This window comes from Megalobrama amblycephala, linkage group LG1 (assembly GCF_018812025.1).
Source record: "Megalobrama amblycephala isolate DHTTF-2021 linkage group LG1, ASM1881202v1, whole genome shotgun sequence".
Lineage (NCBI taxonomy): Eukaryota > Metazoa > Chordata > Actinopteri > Cypriniformes > Xenocyprididae > Megalobrama > Megalobrama amblycephala.
Genome location: NC_063044.1, coordinates 18,023,947 through 18,039,993, shown reverse-complemented (window position 1 = coordinate 18,039,993; position 16,047 = coordinate 18,023,947). Strand labels below are relative to the sequence as shown.

The 16,047-nt window shown below is 37.7% G+C and overlaps 2 protein-coding genes across 2 annotated transcripts; both read left to right on the top strand.

The window, feature by feature from the left end:
• Positions 1-4,953: 4,953 nt before the first annotated feature.
• Positions 4,954-7,230, top strand: LOC125252261 (tripartite motif-containing protein 16-like protein). Its single transcript, XM_048165833.1, has 2 exons — positions 4,954-5,050; positions 5,286-7,230. The coding sequence occupies exons 1-2, from the start codon at positions 4,954-4,956 to the stop codon at positions 5,789-5,791; spliced, it is 603 nt and encodes a 200-aa protein (XP_048021790.1). The 3' UTR covers positions 5,792-7,230.
• Positions 7,088-15,372, top strand: mcrip1 (MAPK regulated corepressor interacting protein 1). Its single transcript, XM_048184608.1, has 5 exons — positions 7,088-7,230; positions 7,670-7,754; positions 9,800-9,915; positions 14,327-14,431; positions 14,577-15,372. Exons 2-5 carry the CDS (start codon positions 7,747-7,749, stop codon positions 14,639-14,641), a joined length of 294 nt encoding a protein of 97 aa, XP_048040565.1. The 5' UTR covers positions 7,088-7,230; positions 7,670-7,746; the 3' UTR covers positions 14,642-15,372.
• The last annotated feature ends 675 nt before the right edge of the window (positions 15,373-16,047 follow it).

Genomic DNA, 16,047 nt, shown 5'->3' with positions numbered 1-16,047 from the left:
CTCATCTCTTTCTACCTTTTCCACTGTTCCTCTCCCTATCCCCTCCAAAACCTCTCACTCTTACATCTTTCTTTTCCCGTTCTTCTTCTTTTGTTGTTGTTGTTGTTTTCGACTGTTCTTTCTGTGTTGTGTGTATTACTAACTCAGCAGATATTTATTTGGGGCTAATTGAGAACAAGTACAACTGAGATTTTAACAAATAACAGTTTGTTATTGTGAGTTTTGATTGTTGTGTTTGGAAAAATGGTGCACAAATGATTGTGATTTTTTAAAAAACTAATAAAAAGAGCTGCAATTGTTTTTGCCTGATGTATTAAAGTTGTGGTTGACTGTATGAGCTACTGTGAAAACATTTTTGAATTTTGTGCACAGTGTTTTGAGAAAATGCATATGATTTAAAATTTGCATGAAATGAAGTAAGATTTACAACCTGTTTAGGACAATTACAAAGTACTTGAAATTACTGTGTAACTGTTTTGAGAACAGTGACCTGAGTTAGGAGAAATTTGTCAAATCGATTGAGAAAAACTCTAAGTATTTCAAGACTTTTGAGCTGCTGTTGTTGAAGAAGTAGAGGTTTTATACTATATTTAAAGAATGGAACATTAGGTCTTCATTTCTGGCATGTTGTGTTTCAGCACAACTGAAATTACACAACTGGTCCAAAGTTTGGAGTAAATAAGATTCTTTAATATTTTTGTGAGCCTTTGTGAGCAGAAGATACTTTCAAAAACATTTTATTATAAAGATTCCAAACTTTTGAAGGGCAACGTACTACGGAAGCCCTGAACTGCATGGTGGGAGGGGGGGGGGAAGAAGAAAACTTATCTTGTTATTTCGACATAACTTGTCATTTTGACATAACTTATTTCGAGGTATTAAGTTGTTATTTTGATATAACTTATTTCGAGATATTAAGTTATTTCAACATAATATCTCGTTATTCCGAGATATTAAATCGTACCATACCCAGTGCCCCACGTAAGCCCAAATTTTTAATTTTTTTTTGTGCTTTGCGTCCGACCCAAACACACACACACACACACACACACACACACACATTACTGCACCATGGTACAAAAGTATTACTCATGCTCTCAAGCACTTGTGTCAAAAGTATTCACATTCATCACTCAGGTAGAAGTATAGATACTAGGGTAAAAGTACTGGTTTCAACTATTTAAAGTAAAAATAATGTAAGGAACAAAATCCCATTAAGGACAAAAGCTTAGGCCGCACCACAGGGGCCTATTGTGAGTGCGTGTGTGTGTCTCTTGTACTGGTGATGATTGCCGTACTGATGAGGTGCAGGTGCGTGTGATCAGTACTCTGGTGATGGAGTGCTCTGTGATTGGAGCGTAATATCAACACTCTCCAGAGGTTCAAAGGGAGCCCGAGTTAAAGCATTAAGAACCATGGACAAGGCGCTTAGATACTAGTCTCAAACGCTTTACTATAATATAAGAGGATGCCGTCCCATTGAAACTCCCTCGAAGCCTATATGACAAGCCGAAATAGCAGTCAGGTAAACTTTAATAGTAGAAAACGCTCTCCCATTGTTCATTAAGCTTTGTAAAAAGCAGAGTACATCACTCACCGTGCACTGAAACGTAATAACTCCTTTACACGTACACCAGTCTTCATCACACGCCATTTAAGTTCATACAGTGAGTGCGCTGATGGAGCTCTAGCGCTCTGTACAGTGTTTATAACCTCTTGCGGAAGCCCGAGTGCGTTTAAATTTAACCCTTCACGGGCCAAACCCAAAGATCGACTCGTTCCGGGTGTGGGTGAAATATCTGCCCCCCCGCTTGTGACAGCAGGTCCCGGCTCAACGGGAATGGCCAGGGCTCTCCCTGAAGGAGCTGGACAATTTCTGCCAGCCACAGCCTCCCCGGCCAACGAGGGGCTATCAGAAGGAGAGATAATCCGTTTTCTCTTACTCTTTCTAGGGTGGGAGAAATTAGACTCAGCGGTGGGAAAGCGTATAGCAACACGTTTGGCCATGGGTGTGCCAGCGCATCCACACCCAAAGGTGCATTTTCATCCCTGAGAGAGAAATAAAGCGGACACTGTGCGTTTGCCTGTGAGGTAAACAGATCTACGCTGATTCATAATGCTCCGAAGCTTCCTGAAGCAGTGTTTTGACATCGGCCATCACTATAAGTCTTTATTTTGTTTTTTTGGTGCACCAAAAATATTCTCGTCCCTTTATAATATTAATATTGAACCACTGTACTCACATGAACTGATTTAAATATGTTTTTAGTACATTAATGGATCTTGAGAGAGGAAAAGTTATTGCTGGCTATGGAGGCCTCACTGAGCCATCGGATTTCAACAAAAATATCTTAATTTGTGTACCTTAAAAAGGTCTTACGGGTGTGGAACGGCATGAGGGTGAGTAATAAATGACATTATTTTCATTTTTGGGTGAACTAACCTTTTAAGGATGACTCACAACAGGCTAGCTTAGGGTAGAGTGGGGGAAAACGCCCCCCTTAAGGAAAATGTGACATTACAGTGAAACAAAACATAAATAGAGTGCCCCAGGGATGACGCGTTTTTGTAGGCCAACCCGGAAGTTAGCGGCGCGCGGGTTCCCTCGACTGAAAGCCTATTCATTTTTCCCATAGACTTTTGGAAAATCACAGAAAATAAGCTCTGTGTTTAACAAAGGGTTATGACACTTACACGTTTTGCCTATCAAGATAATCTTTACAAGTTAACACAACATTTATAGATTTTGAAGCCTAAATAAAGTCGTCAGATATAAAAGGCTAACAGTAGGCTATAAAAGGACTACAGCACACCATGGTCGCGGATCAACGTCGTCACCACCAAGCGTCCTCAAACTTTATTTAGAAAACAACTCTATTTAAAAACATGCTCACTGATTATGATCTGCGCTGTGTATGAATACTTATCCACTTTTTCATGAGAAATGCTGTCCAAATGTCCCGTTTTTAATGATGACGTCTAAAGTCCCCGCCAAAGGAAGTAGTCCCTTTTAGCAATTTGTTAGCAACCGCCGATTTGAAGACGCAGTAAAAGTTTAAAAAATCACAAGTGGGTTATAACTGGTGTGTTTTATGTCATAGATCAAAACGTGAAAGTATTTAGAGGCTTTGTTTACCACAGACCTTATTTCAGGCGATTTAGCAAAAACCCATTCAAAAAACCCATAGACTTTATGGCGTTGGAACCGGAAGTCCTAAAATGCTAACTCGCTTCCGGTTTTGCCTACAAAAACGCGTCATCCCTGGGGCACTCTATGTGACTAGAATTGCCATCCCGGTTTTGAGTGACTATGGCAGGAGTTATTCACCAAATATTAAAATTGCTCAGCCTTCATAATTAATTAGTATTTTGACTGAAATTAGTTATTCGCTCATTGTTTACTTGCTGTGTCCTTACCTGTTTATCTGAATATCTGTAATCAATCAGGCAAAACAGCAAAGATTTGTTTTCATATTACACAATATATTCATATTTTTGAAAATGTCAACTGTTGCAGTTAATGCTTAACATTGAATCTTCACTACTGTTTCGAAATAATCCATTAAACGAGTTCGATTTGAGCACTAATATTTTCAGTTCCATTCGTCTGAGCGTTGTCTCAAGACCACGCCCACAACCGGGGAAATATCATGAATATGCACGTATACTCCACCCACTGGAACAGTTTTTCACAGGAACTGAATATTACATAACACCGATATACGACGAGGTGGCGTGATTTGTTTTATGTGGAGGTGAGATGGATCGCGTACAAACCAATAGGGTGTCGGAATGGTAATTGTTTATACTTCTCATCCAACCACAGTCAAATTCACTCTATACGGATAGGTAGGTTTTTTTTTTTTTTTTTTTTTTTTTTTTTGAACGATGACAAGCCGGAATGAAAACAAGCCGAAATTAAATAACTAGGCTATTTTTAAAATGTAAGGAGTAGAAAGTAACCTACAGATAATTGCGTGAAAATGTAAGGAGTAGAGGTAAAAAGTCGGCTGAAAAATAATTAGGCTACTCCAGTAAAAGTATATACCCAAAATTTCTAAGAAGTATTTTTACTTCGTTATTGACACCTCTGTTAAAAAGTATGCTAAAGTGCTCTTCTTTCTCACAAGGATTGTAGTGTCAAATACTAGAATTTGCAGCATTAAATAATGAATAAGAGAAGAAAGTATCTGATTGTGTGAAAGTGGATTGAGGCGAGTTACTGAAAACCAACAGAGCCGCACAGATATTGACTGAAGTTTTGATTTGTGTTTTCTGTAGAGTTTCCAGTCTCTCTCAGCACCTCCTGAATCTACAGACAAACCCGACGATCCCTTCAGTTCTCTCTTCTCTTTTGATGGCATGAGAGAATCTGTCCGTCAACTGAGAGACAAACTGCAGGATTTCTGCAAAGAGGAGATCAAGAAGATCTCTGACAGAGGTAAAGTCCTGCGCCTCCATTATACAGACGTGTGCAGAAAGATCCTAAATGCGAACGTACAACAGTTTCTAAAATGTTCCTATGATTTATAAAATGTCCATTTGCACACAAAAAAAAAAATCTTAAATGCATCCCACTTTATAAATCACAGTTCATCTTAAATTCAAATACAATGTGAACAAGAGCATCAAATCCACCTTTAGAACGGCCACAAATATCCCTTGATGGTTCCGAAGTATGGCACTCATGATCATGAGCAAGTGTTATATATATAGGCTACATGATGTAGGATTTTGAATCAAATCGTATACTAATCGTATATCAAATCAATACGTGTGTTTTATAAATGAGGCCCCTTTGAGATTCATCTGCTCTCAGAAATGAGTTCTACATCATCTAATATCTAATATAGAGTATCATATGAAAAATGTCTTTGAAATGAATGCATTTAATCTGGTCATTTCTCTTTACACTGTTCATGTCTGTTTATTTCCACAGTCACATTCACCAACATGAATCCCAAGACCAGAAACGACTTCCTACAGTGTAAGTCACTAAGAAAACAAGCAGAAAAACTCACTGAATGTGTTCATGATCTTCCTGTAGAAGGTGAAAGAAATCATGATAGAAGACTTTAATATCTGATCACGTAAATGATGATTCAGGATATCTGGTCAGCTGTACTGAGACACTGATGATACACTGAACATTGAGTCATGAAGAGTTCAGATACATTAAAAGATCAGATTCATAATTCCTGATTCTGATGTGTTTCTCTCCATCAGATTCCCATCAGCTCACTCTGGATCCAAACAGAGCACATAAACAGCTCTGTCTGTCTGAGAGGAACAGGATCTGAACACAGTGAATGAAAACCTCTGTCTGTTTGAGAGAAACAGAGTGATTTCTCGCACTGACACAGAGCAGCCGTATCTTGATCATCCAGACAGATTTGATGTGTGGCGTCAGGTGTTGTGTAGAGAGAGTGTGTGTGGACGCTGTTACTGGGAGATTGAGTGCAGTTGGAGTGTGTATATATCAGTGTCATATAAGAGCATCAGCAGGAAGGGATCGGGTATTGAGTGTGCGTTTGGATATAATGATCAGTCCTGGAGTTTGAGCTGCTCTTCCTCCAGTTCCTCATTCTGGCACAATAACATACACACTGTACTCCCTGTAAAGTCCTTCAGTGGTAGAATAGGAGTGTATGTGGATCACAGTGCAGGAACTCTGTCCTTCTACAGCGTCTCTGACACAATGAGCCTCATCCACACAGTCCAGACCACATTCACTCAGCCGCTTTATCCTGGGTTTTGGGTTGGTTCAGGATCATCAGTGAAACTGTGTTGATGTTTCAGAACAGATTGTAGAGAGATTTTACCCATAATAATTTGAGCTGCACTGTAAATCAGTAACAGTGAGATGTTACGGAGTCTCTATTTTCTCTTCATTACATTAATACAGCTGAAGTTCGTACAGTATAAAAACCATTACGCCTATGGAATGTCCTCACTAAGATAGCAAAACAAACAGTGATGATGTGTATTTGTCTTTTTCTCAAGCTCTTCTTGTCTTGATGGAAATCACATTAATTTAGTTTATTCATTTTTATTATTACTATCAAAAGTACCTTTCAGTTAAATGATCAAACACAGGGTTCGTTACAAAATGAATAGATGAATAATGAAATAACAAACAGTCATGAATATTGTAGAGTAAAGATGTGGAAAATGACATTAGTAGAGGAGAAAATAGTGTTGGGGGACAAATCACAGTTAACATGAACTCTTAAGAAGAAATGAATGACTTTCTTGACTCATTGTTTAATGTTGTTGATGTAAAATAGTTCTTTCTGGATATGGAGAAATTTATAGTATCAGTGTTGTTGTTGACAAAAAAAAAAAAAAAACTACAGCAGCTCTGAAGTTCTGGATAAAAATAACAGATTCCAGCTGAAAAAGATGCTAATAAAATTAAGGAAAATTAAAGTGCAAGCTTCATGAAAATAGTAATTTTTCTTTCATTTCATATCATTATTTTATGTCTCCTTACTGGTAGCCTATATGGTGTGTTTAGAGTCGGATCTTCATGAGAACATGGTTAAACCTGTGTAAAATGAGGGCGTTTTGTGTAGTTTTGCAGAAATCATTACGAAAACTGGAATATATCTGAAAACTGGTGAAATAAACGTTTTGAGAATGTTTCTTTGTTTTGAGAACTGAATGAATGATTCGGGAAATCATACTGAATCAGTCATAATGTGTTAATTAGCAATCGAGAAAAACTAACCCATAAAACATGACACAGTAATAATACATCAGTGGGATATTTAGTTCATATATTTTACTAAAACAAACACCCTAATAAAAATGCAGCGCAGGCTGCAGTGCACATTTTTGAGTGATGGTGAGAAAAAAATCTGAGATTTCAAACTATACATAAACATGGGCCTATGCTATACATAATTTTAATGAAGAATCATTAGTAGTTCATATTAGCGAATAGGCTCTGGGGTGCGTTTCCCAAAGCGAACTATGGTCGCAAGTTCCGTCGTTACCAATAGAGTTCAATGGGACTTACGACCATAGTTGGCTAACGATGCTTTCGGGAAACTCGCCCCTGGTCTGCTAAATTAAAAGATTAAAACACGTATTTTGGCCCTGTTCGCGCATGCGCTTCTCGCTCAGCTTGTTCGGCTGCCCCGGAAATAATTGGTTGGCATTAGCAACGTTTCGGCCGAGCCAGGCCTGAATACAGATAGAGCAGAAGAAAGAGAAACAAACAGACAGGTTTGAAACTCTCGTTTTCCATTATGTGAGCGTTAGTCTGAATGTTTCGCGATGCATTCGCTGTGTATTTGCTCTGATTGCTTGTGAAGTCAGCATCAGTACAGCTATGAAAACAATGCTAACATACTAGCTGCCAGTCTATCATAAACAATAACAAACACTGAGTCTCTGAATTGCCTTTTGATCCTTTCGCTTGTACCAGAAATATAGTATCAGGTGTTTGTGTAGCACATTTCACTTCTCCGCTCAGCCTTGTGCAAAGATGTACACATTACTGATATATATTATTCATTGATGGTGCTGCTGCACTGATCATATCAGCTAATAAACCCTGTGTGCCATTGATTTAGTTTGGATCTGTTACTCAAATGCACTTTTGTGACAACTGATGTGTTTCGTCTGAATTCCTTTAATCTTACTGAAGTGTCTTTCCCCTTAGAAAACACACTGAAGAACAGGCAAACTTCCCTGTTAAGCCTCATACTGAGATTGTGAGGCAAGAGAGACTGTAACAGAATGACAAGGTAAAGTCATTAGTTCCTGAAGCCACTTCACAACAAAGAGAGACATTAAAATATAACCATTGCTGAAAACAAACTTGACTTGAGAGCAAACACTTTTGGTAAACAATGGGCCCTTTTCACAGACTGTAATGATGGGTTTCCTCAGTTATTTGTATTTTATTTTTTAATAATGAACATTTATAAGACTGTATTTTGTGTTATATTACCTTGCCATTAAATTACACTATTGGTCCAAAGTTTGAGGTCAGTAATTTTTTTTTTTTTGTGAACAGAAGAGACTTCTTTCAAAAACATAAAAAAAAAAAAAAAAAAAAAAAAATCATAAAATGATTCCAAACTTTTGAATAAGTAACATTAAAAATAAAAAAATAAAAAAGCTGCTGCAAGGGTGTTTCTGAGGTAATGATTGTAAATTGGACATTTCTCTTTCAGCTTTAATCAGTCCATCTGTGTTTCTTTTCCTGTTTTTAAAAGTTGTGGAAGTTAAAAGTTTAAAAGTTCTTACAAAGTTCTTAAAAGTTCTACAAAAAATGAACAATAATCATATTATCTGTAGTCTCATATTTACCTTTATAGTAATTTCTATCATGACTTCTGTGAACCCTGGAAATTTGCAAACGGTTCATATTCTCATGTCAAACTACTATAAAAGCAGCTTCTGCTGAATTTAACTTTCAGTTTAACATCTTGACATGCTCTTCATTTCTAAGGTTTCGTTTACATGACACCGTTTTCAACTAAAGAGGAAAACTTTTTATGTGTTTTGGCCGTTCATCTACTTGACAATGGCATTTTGGTGGCCTGAAAATGCAAACTTTTGAAATTTGGTTTCAAACGCAAGTTTTTGAAAACGATACCGTTATCATCTCCGTGTAAACTACAAAAAAAAAAAAATGTGTCATTTACATCATATGTGTCATTTACAACATAATACATCATATGTATTATGTGTTCAGTCTATAGAGTACCTCAGGGATGATGTGTTTTTGTAGGCAAAACCCGGAAGTGAGTTAGTATTTTAGGACTTCCGGTTCCATCGCCCCGAAGTCAATGTTTTTTTTTGAATGGGTTTTTGCCAAATCGCCTCAACTAAGGTCTGTGGTTAACAAAGCCTCTAAATATTTTCACGTTTTGATCTATGACATAAAACACACCAGTTAAAAACCCGCTTGTGATTTTTTAAAAAACTTTTATTGTGTCTTAAAAACGGCGGTTGCTAACAAGTTGCTAAAAGGGACTACTTCCTTTGGTGGGGACTTTAAACGTCATCATGACAAACAGGACATTTGGACAGCATTTCTCATGAAAAAGTGGATAAGTATTCATACACAGCGCAGATCATAATCAGCGAGCATGTTTTTAAGTTGTTTAAAAGTTGTTTTTTAAAGTTTGAGGAAGCTTGGTGGTGGTGAAGTTGATCCACGACCATGGTGTGCTGTAGTCCATTTATAGCCTACTGTTAGCCTTTTATATCTGACGACTTTATTTAGGCTTCAAAATGTGTAAATGTTGTAAAGATTATATTGATAGTCAAAACGTGTAAGTATCATAACCTTTGTTAAACACAGAGCTTTTTTTTTTTTTGCAATTTTCCATAAGTCTGAGAAAAATGCTTAATCTTTCAATCGAGGGAACCTGTGCGCCGCTAACTTCCAGGTTGGCTTACAAAAACATGTCATCCCTGAGGTACTCTATGGGCGCATAGTGTTTCTTCACAAAGTGACATCGCCAACAACTGGCCTGGTATGAATAATACAGCAATTTTAATCATTTTCACGGATCCGTGTGAAGGGGGATCATTTTAACAGCTGATGTTGATGTCTGTACACGAAAAACACAAAAGAAAAAACACGTTTCCATTCTTAGTTCATTGTTGTTGTGTAAACATACCTTAAAGCTCGGGAAAAAATAACTTTTTAATACTACACAAAATAAGTGAAAGTAAAAAAAAAAAAAAATCCACAAGGATGTGTGTTGCTAGATACTTGGAATTGTACTTAAATACAACAAAACATCTTTTTCAATGGTTTGTGTGTGTTTTCCAGCTCCTCCACCCCTAGAATGCACACGTACAAGAGGACTTCCAGCCCTCGATCACCAACGAATACAGGAGAGCTTTTCACACCAGCACATGAAGAAAATGTGCGCTTCATCCATGACAGTAAGATTGTGACACATGACACAGCTTTATAGCTGAGCACCATTTTCTCCTTGAAAACGTGTGATCCCCAGGCCTGAGGACATCACTGACACTAAAAAATTCTATAAAAAGCATGGGAATATTTGTCATTTTTGTTGAAGTTCGTTAATGCCCCAATATACTCATACCAAAGTTCTTTTTCATTCTTCGCTTAGGGGTAAAAAGAAGTTGGAAATACCTTTGCAGCGATATGCAGTTAGCAATCATCCTGATGCTGCACACACTGCTGAGAGTGATGTTTAGATGAATATGTAAATATGTGCTGCACGTTTCCTCTTAATAACAAAATAAACACAACAGAAATGACAGCAGTGAGAAAACAGCAGTTAAGAAAGCATCTGATCATAGTGATATATATATAGTTACAGTATTAAACATAAAAAAGGGATAGTATCGCTTTCATTTAGAATTACAACTACGTTGTTTTTACTCGCATCTGACCTCGGCGGACTGAACAGAAGAAATTAACCAAAGGGTTCCACATCAAAGAAGGTGGAGTTTCAGAGCCACACCCACTTATTACATCATCGTCACGGACCATAGGTAGTTTGAAGGTATTTGATAGGAAGAGCAAACTTTTCTGGAAAGTTTGCTTTGCTGAAATGTTCTGAACTCCTTAAATTAACACCAATTGAACTTCATTTTTGGCCTGATTTTGTTCAAAACTACATCACACCGTTCTTCAAATTCGCTTGAAGTATATTGGGACCTTTATGCTCCACTGTTATGTAATTTATTCTCTATGGCTTGGGGGCGTGCCTCATGGGGGGGGGGGGGTTATAAAAAGTGAGACGTGGCAAGGCTAAGTGATAGTGACAGTGTAGGCTACAGTCAGCAGATTATGCAAAAGAAACCTATGCAGGGTGATACAAGACCCCGAAATTACCACCCTTATTATGCGGCTACTTCACACATAAGTACATAATTTAACACAAAATATTCATCTGATATATTTTATTACCTCAAAATGACTCGCAGTATCGTCTGAGCACCTTTAACAAACCGCTAGATGGTGCAATTGAAGAATCAGAATTAAGTACCGCAGGGAGCTGTGTAAAAATATTAAAGAATGATGTATGTTTGTGAAAGTATTACCAGTGCAAGATAAATGTAAAGCAGACGATAAAGGTACTTCAAACTCACAACTACTAAAACAACGTGTCTACACAGATGCGTTTGGCGTGATGCAACAAAAAAGAACCCATTATAATAAGTGATGCTGTCTACACTGTAAAATATTTTTCTCTACAAAAGTTTGGGAACCACTGCTTTATGATTCAATCTTTACAAAATCGTTTTTAACAATCCTTATCCTGTAATAGTGCAACTGGTTAAAGGGTTAGTTCACTCCAAAATGAATATTCTGTCATTAATTACTCACCCTCATGTCATTCCACACCCGTAAGACCTTCGTTCATCTTCAGAACACAAATTAAGATATTTTTGATGACAGAATTCTGTCAGTTTTCCTTCCATTGACTGCCTTTTCAACTGACACTTTGACGCTTCAAAAAGTTCATAAAGAGATTGAAAAACAAATCCATATGAAATGAGCGAACATAAAGAGAAGCTCAACTAAACTTGCTACACACGCGCGAGAGCAAAGCTCAAATGTGCTGCGTAACCAATGAGGTTCATTCTCTTGAGTTACGAATATGGTTTGGTATCGAGAACCGGTTCCAAATTTCAAAGAACCGGGTATTCGATACGATGCGCGCATTTCGATTCTGTTTATCGATTCCTGACTTTTTTTCAGTCATTCTCGCACCGTGAACAGCAGTGAGCATTTTACAGTTGTATCTATCTGCTAGGACCTGCGACAAGGACCTTATCTCATCACGCACATACGCAGTTCATTACAATTGGCACTGACTTTTGCTTCAACGCGGCATTAAAGGTCCCGTTCTTCGCGATCCCATGTTTCAAACTTTAGTTAGTGTGTAATGTTGTTGTTAGAGTGTAAATAAAATCTGTAAAATTTTAAAGCTCAAAGTTCAATGCCAAGCGAGATATTTTATTTAACAGAAGTCTCCTACATCGAACGGCCAGTTTGGACTACATCCCTCTACTTCCTTCTTTAATGACGTCACTAAAACAGTTTTTTGACTAACCTCCGCCCACAGGAATACATAAGAGTTGCGTTTGTAGAGTGTGTTTGTCTGTTATTTTCATCCCGCAGTCCAATCACCGGGTCTGATTCCGGCTCAAATTGATAGGGTAAAATTAAAGACATGTTTACAATAACACTGAGCGCGTGCATCTCCACGTTATGGTAAGAGGCGTGACCTTTCCGGGCAAGATGCGCTAAGCTGCTGTCGAATAACAACACAGGAACCGCTGGCACAATCAGAACTCGTTACGTATTTCTGAAGGAGGGACTTCATAGAACAAGGAAGTCATCAGCCCGTTTTTATGACAGTGGAAACAGCGGTATACAGATAAGTAAATTATGTGAAAAATACTGTGTTTTTTACACGCGAAACATGAACACATGTTATATTGCACACTATAAACACAATCAAAGCTTCAAAAAAACACGAAAAACGGGACCTTTAATCTGAAGGAATGCATCGTGTTTGGGGCCGTTCACGTGAAATCGCGGCCGCGCCACTTTCTCCTCCTTTCCAAAGCGCTTTTTCGCTCCCGTGGCGTCTGTCGTTGCTATGCAACCATGAAACGCGCTCTGCAGAATGACTAGGAAGTATCAGCAAAGGATTAATTGATTTTTAGCCCTTGCATTAGCTTTACTAGATATATTTATGGAGATTAGAAATAAAACCCGGTTGAGCTTTTGATCTCGTTACGGAAAGGCCGAAGCTGATCGGTTGGTTCTTGTCACATGACCTGCGGTGCGCTTGAGGCATTCTGAAAAGCATCGACGTCACTTTCCCGCCAGAACGCGCTCCCTCAGTTGGACTAAGTGGCAAAAGAACCTGCTGCGTGACTGGATTTACTGCGAAAACGCGAGTAAAACTAACGAATTACACTAAAGGTTTAATTGGCTCGAATCGAAAGTGTTCCTTACATCTTGTCAAATAAACCTAATCCATGGATATTGACATGCAGCCAGGAATCGTGTTTCCTGACATTTATATGTGCCTGATGGTAAATGGTAAGATGATAAATATTTAATTGATCAGTTGTCAACACAATATATAACAATACAATATATACGGCATGATTTTACCTCAAAATCCACCAATTTGACACAAAATAATGAACATTTGAATAACGTGCCTACATTTGAAATAACGAATTTTCGCGTGCAAAATACGCCATGTCAACTCTAACCCAGCCGCCAGTCCTGATTGAAGCACCAGATACAGCTAATATTCAAGTCATGTCGGAAAGATCGTATTTACGAGCAGAACCGACATGAACGCCACCACAATGTCGTAAATACCAGTGGGAAGCTCGTAATTTTCTTTAAGCTCCGATCTGTACGAGTTGGGGGCGTGTCAGTCAGAAACATAGCGAAATACCACAATACTTACAGGTATTTAGCAGTGACATTGTCAGGCTTTTCTATTTACAACGAAGTAAGCTGATTCCCAGCAAAAATACGATAGCATCACAATATAAAAATGTAATATGTAACAATAAATTTTACAATGGCTTCATAAATTAATTAAAAACATAAAAAAGCAACATACAACTAATGCACATACTTTGCTCTACATTTTCTAGAAGCAGAAGTGTTGTTATTATGTGTAATTAATTTAGAGAAGGCACACCACCATCTTACTCCGACGAAAGTGACTTGAACGCACCTACCGTCGCACACACGACTTCCCACCTCGTACATACGAACTTCCCAGGAGGACTTGAACGCACCATCACACTCAGGTACAAAAACAGCCTACTGGTTTAGCCTAATGTGGCAAGAATAAAAGGTAAAAATATTATTCTTGAAGTATTTGCTCTATTTTTTCTCTCCATAAAAAAAAAATATTGGAATCGGAATCGAGAATTGATAAGAACCGGATTCGATAAGCGGAATCGGAATCGCTAACATTAAAATGATACCCAACCCAAGTTACAAAGCACAAGAGGTTTGTTCTTGTGTGTTATTCAGGTTAAGTTGAGCTTCTGCTGATGTTCCCTGATCAATGTTTACATGTGAGTAAAAGCCTAAATTAAATCTATTCATCATAACAAGCGATCGATTTTCTTCAGAAAATGTGGACTAAACCACTCATTTCATATGGATTAGTTCACAGGGTTGGAACGACATGAGGGTGAGTAATTAATGACAGAATTTTCATTTTAAGGGGAACACTTTAAGTGATGGAAATTCATTGGTCAAAATGTGTTGGAGCTCTTTATTTCAAGACATAAATGTTGCAATACTTTTTTTGTGTTTTCTTTCCAGCATGGCTTTGTGTTTTGAGAGACATTAAATCCCCACAAAATAGTGAACGTAATGATCGTGGACCACAGGAGTATGTGGAGAAAAACCCAAATCCCAACCTACATTGTAAGTTTATTTTCATGTAAAAGTTCCTCAAGACAGGACATTTGCTACTAATACAAGCATTTACATTTTTCCCATTTATGCAGACAAAGTTCATGCCAAGTTTTTAAATCGGTCATCTTCATTTCTTGTCCATTGTTTCTCTCAGCTTTTATACCAGTGGACCTGACTGACCTTAAGAAGAGGAACACACAAGACTCCAAGAAGTCTTAGACCATTCCCTCTCTTTCTGATCCAGCAGTTTTTTTGTCCTCCATTTTACATTTGGGACCTTTTTACTCTCTCAGTCTTCTGTCAGCCAACAAAGAGCCACGAGCCGGAATTTTTGGCCATCCCAGTCCAGAAGCTTCTTCTCTTCTCTGCCTCATGGACCTGTGGTCTGGACTTACAGGCTGACGTCTATTGATGAGTTACAGTTTCAAGAGCCGTTTGAGTGGCCATTCCCTGTTTTTCATGTTCATCCGGGCTCTCTGATCTTACAAATGGGAAAACAACAAAGACCTGTTTCAGGATTTTTTTCTTTCTCCCTAATTTTGAGTTTAGATGATTCTTCATGTGCATTTTTTATGTTGAGATGACAAACGGGAAAGGCACAGAACAGTTAAACTGTTGGACCGACTCTATACAGACTTTCTCTAAATGAGATGATGCAGTCCTGGAATTTACTCATTTTTCAAACCATCTTCATCAACCGCAGAGGAGCGACTGACTGACTGTTCAGTTAGTGTCATAGATTGATTGATTGATTGATTGATTGATTGAATAGAAGAATTAGAAAGTTTTGTCTGATAGGACAGGTAAGTTTGGCTCGGCGAAGATTTTTAGTAGATGTACCTCCATTTTTAACTATGAATTGATACCTTCAAGAACTTTAATTAGACTTTTCCAGATCTATCGTTCCCAGACTTTAAAATAAAATTAAAATAAAGGTTACTTTTATGTTATCTCAGCCTCTCTGCATTGCATTTCTCCTAGAGTTTTGTCTGCTGACTGACTTATAGGTTGTTTGTATGCTTTTCTGTCATTTAACAGCATGAATGTTGAAATATGCAATCTGAATTCTTCTTTTCTGGAAATGAATCGGAGAATCCTCTCGACACATCTTCATCTCAATGCTGTATACAAATGTGTGTCTAAGCAAACATTCTTTAGAATGGAAAGCTACAAATCATGGTTCATGTCTGACTAAACTAAAAAGATTAACCGTTTTGAGATGAATGAAATGAGGAAGGAAAGTCTAACATTATTGTCAAATGTTTCAGTTCCCCTATCCATAAATCCATGTTAGTTTTTTCTGCGTTTAAGACTCATTTTAGGGAGGATCTAAGTTTTGTGAAGCCATAACGTTTGGTGATTATATTATATTTTGATTAAAGAGTACTGTAAAATTGAGAAAGGTTCAGGTAAGTGATCGTGATTCTCTCCGGTCTGCAGATAATATGATTTATATGAACATTATTCTTTCTGAAAAGCCCTTTTTACAAGCACCTTGTGTATGTTTATGTTCTTCATAAATACTATGCATTTTGTGGGCGCACATTCATTGTATGTATTTATTAATACGCTGGCATTTTTAATATATAAAATGAAATTAGATTGCTATTTAGATGTTTCAGACA

Coding starts and splice junctions, on each gene's coding strand:
- LOC125252261 (XM_048165833.1), top strand. CDS start 4,954: ATGAATCCCAAGACCAGAAACGACTTCCTACAGTGTAAGTCACTAAGA. Junction 5,051..5,285: donor TCATGATCTTCCTGTAGAAG/GTGAAAGAAATC, acceptor TGTCTGTCTGAG/AGGAACAGGATCTGAACACA.
- mcrip1 (XM_048184608.1), top strand. Junction 9,916..14,326: donor TGTGCGCTTCATCCATGACA/GTAAGATTGTGA, acceptor TTTTCTTTCCAG/CATGGCTTTGTGTTTTGAGA. Junction 14,432..14,576: donor CCCAAATCCCAACCTACATT/GTAAGTTTATTT, acceptor TGTTTCTCTCAG/CTTTTATACCAGTGGACCTG.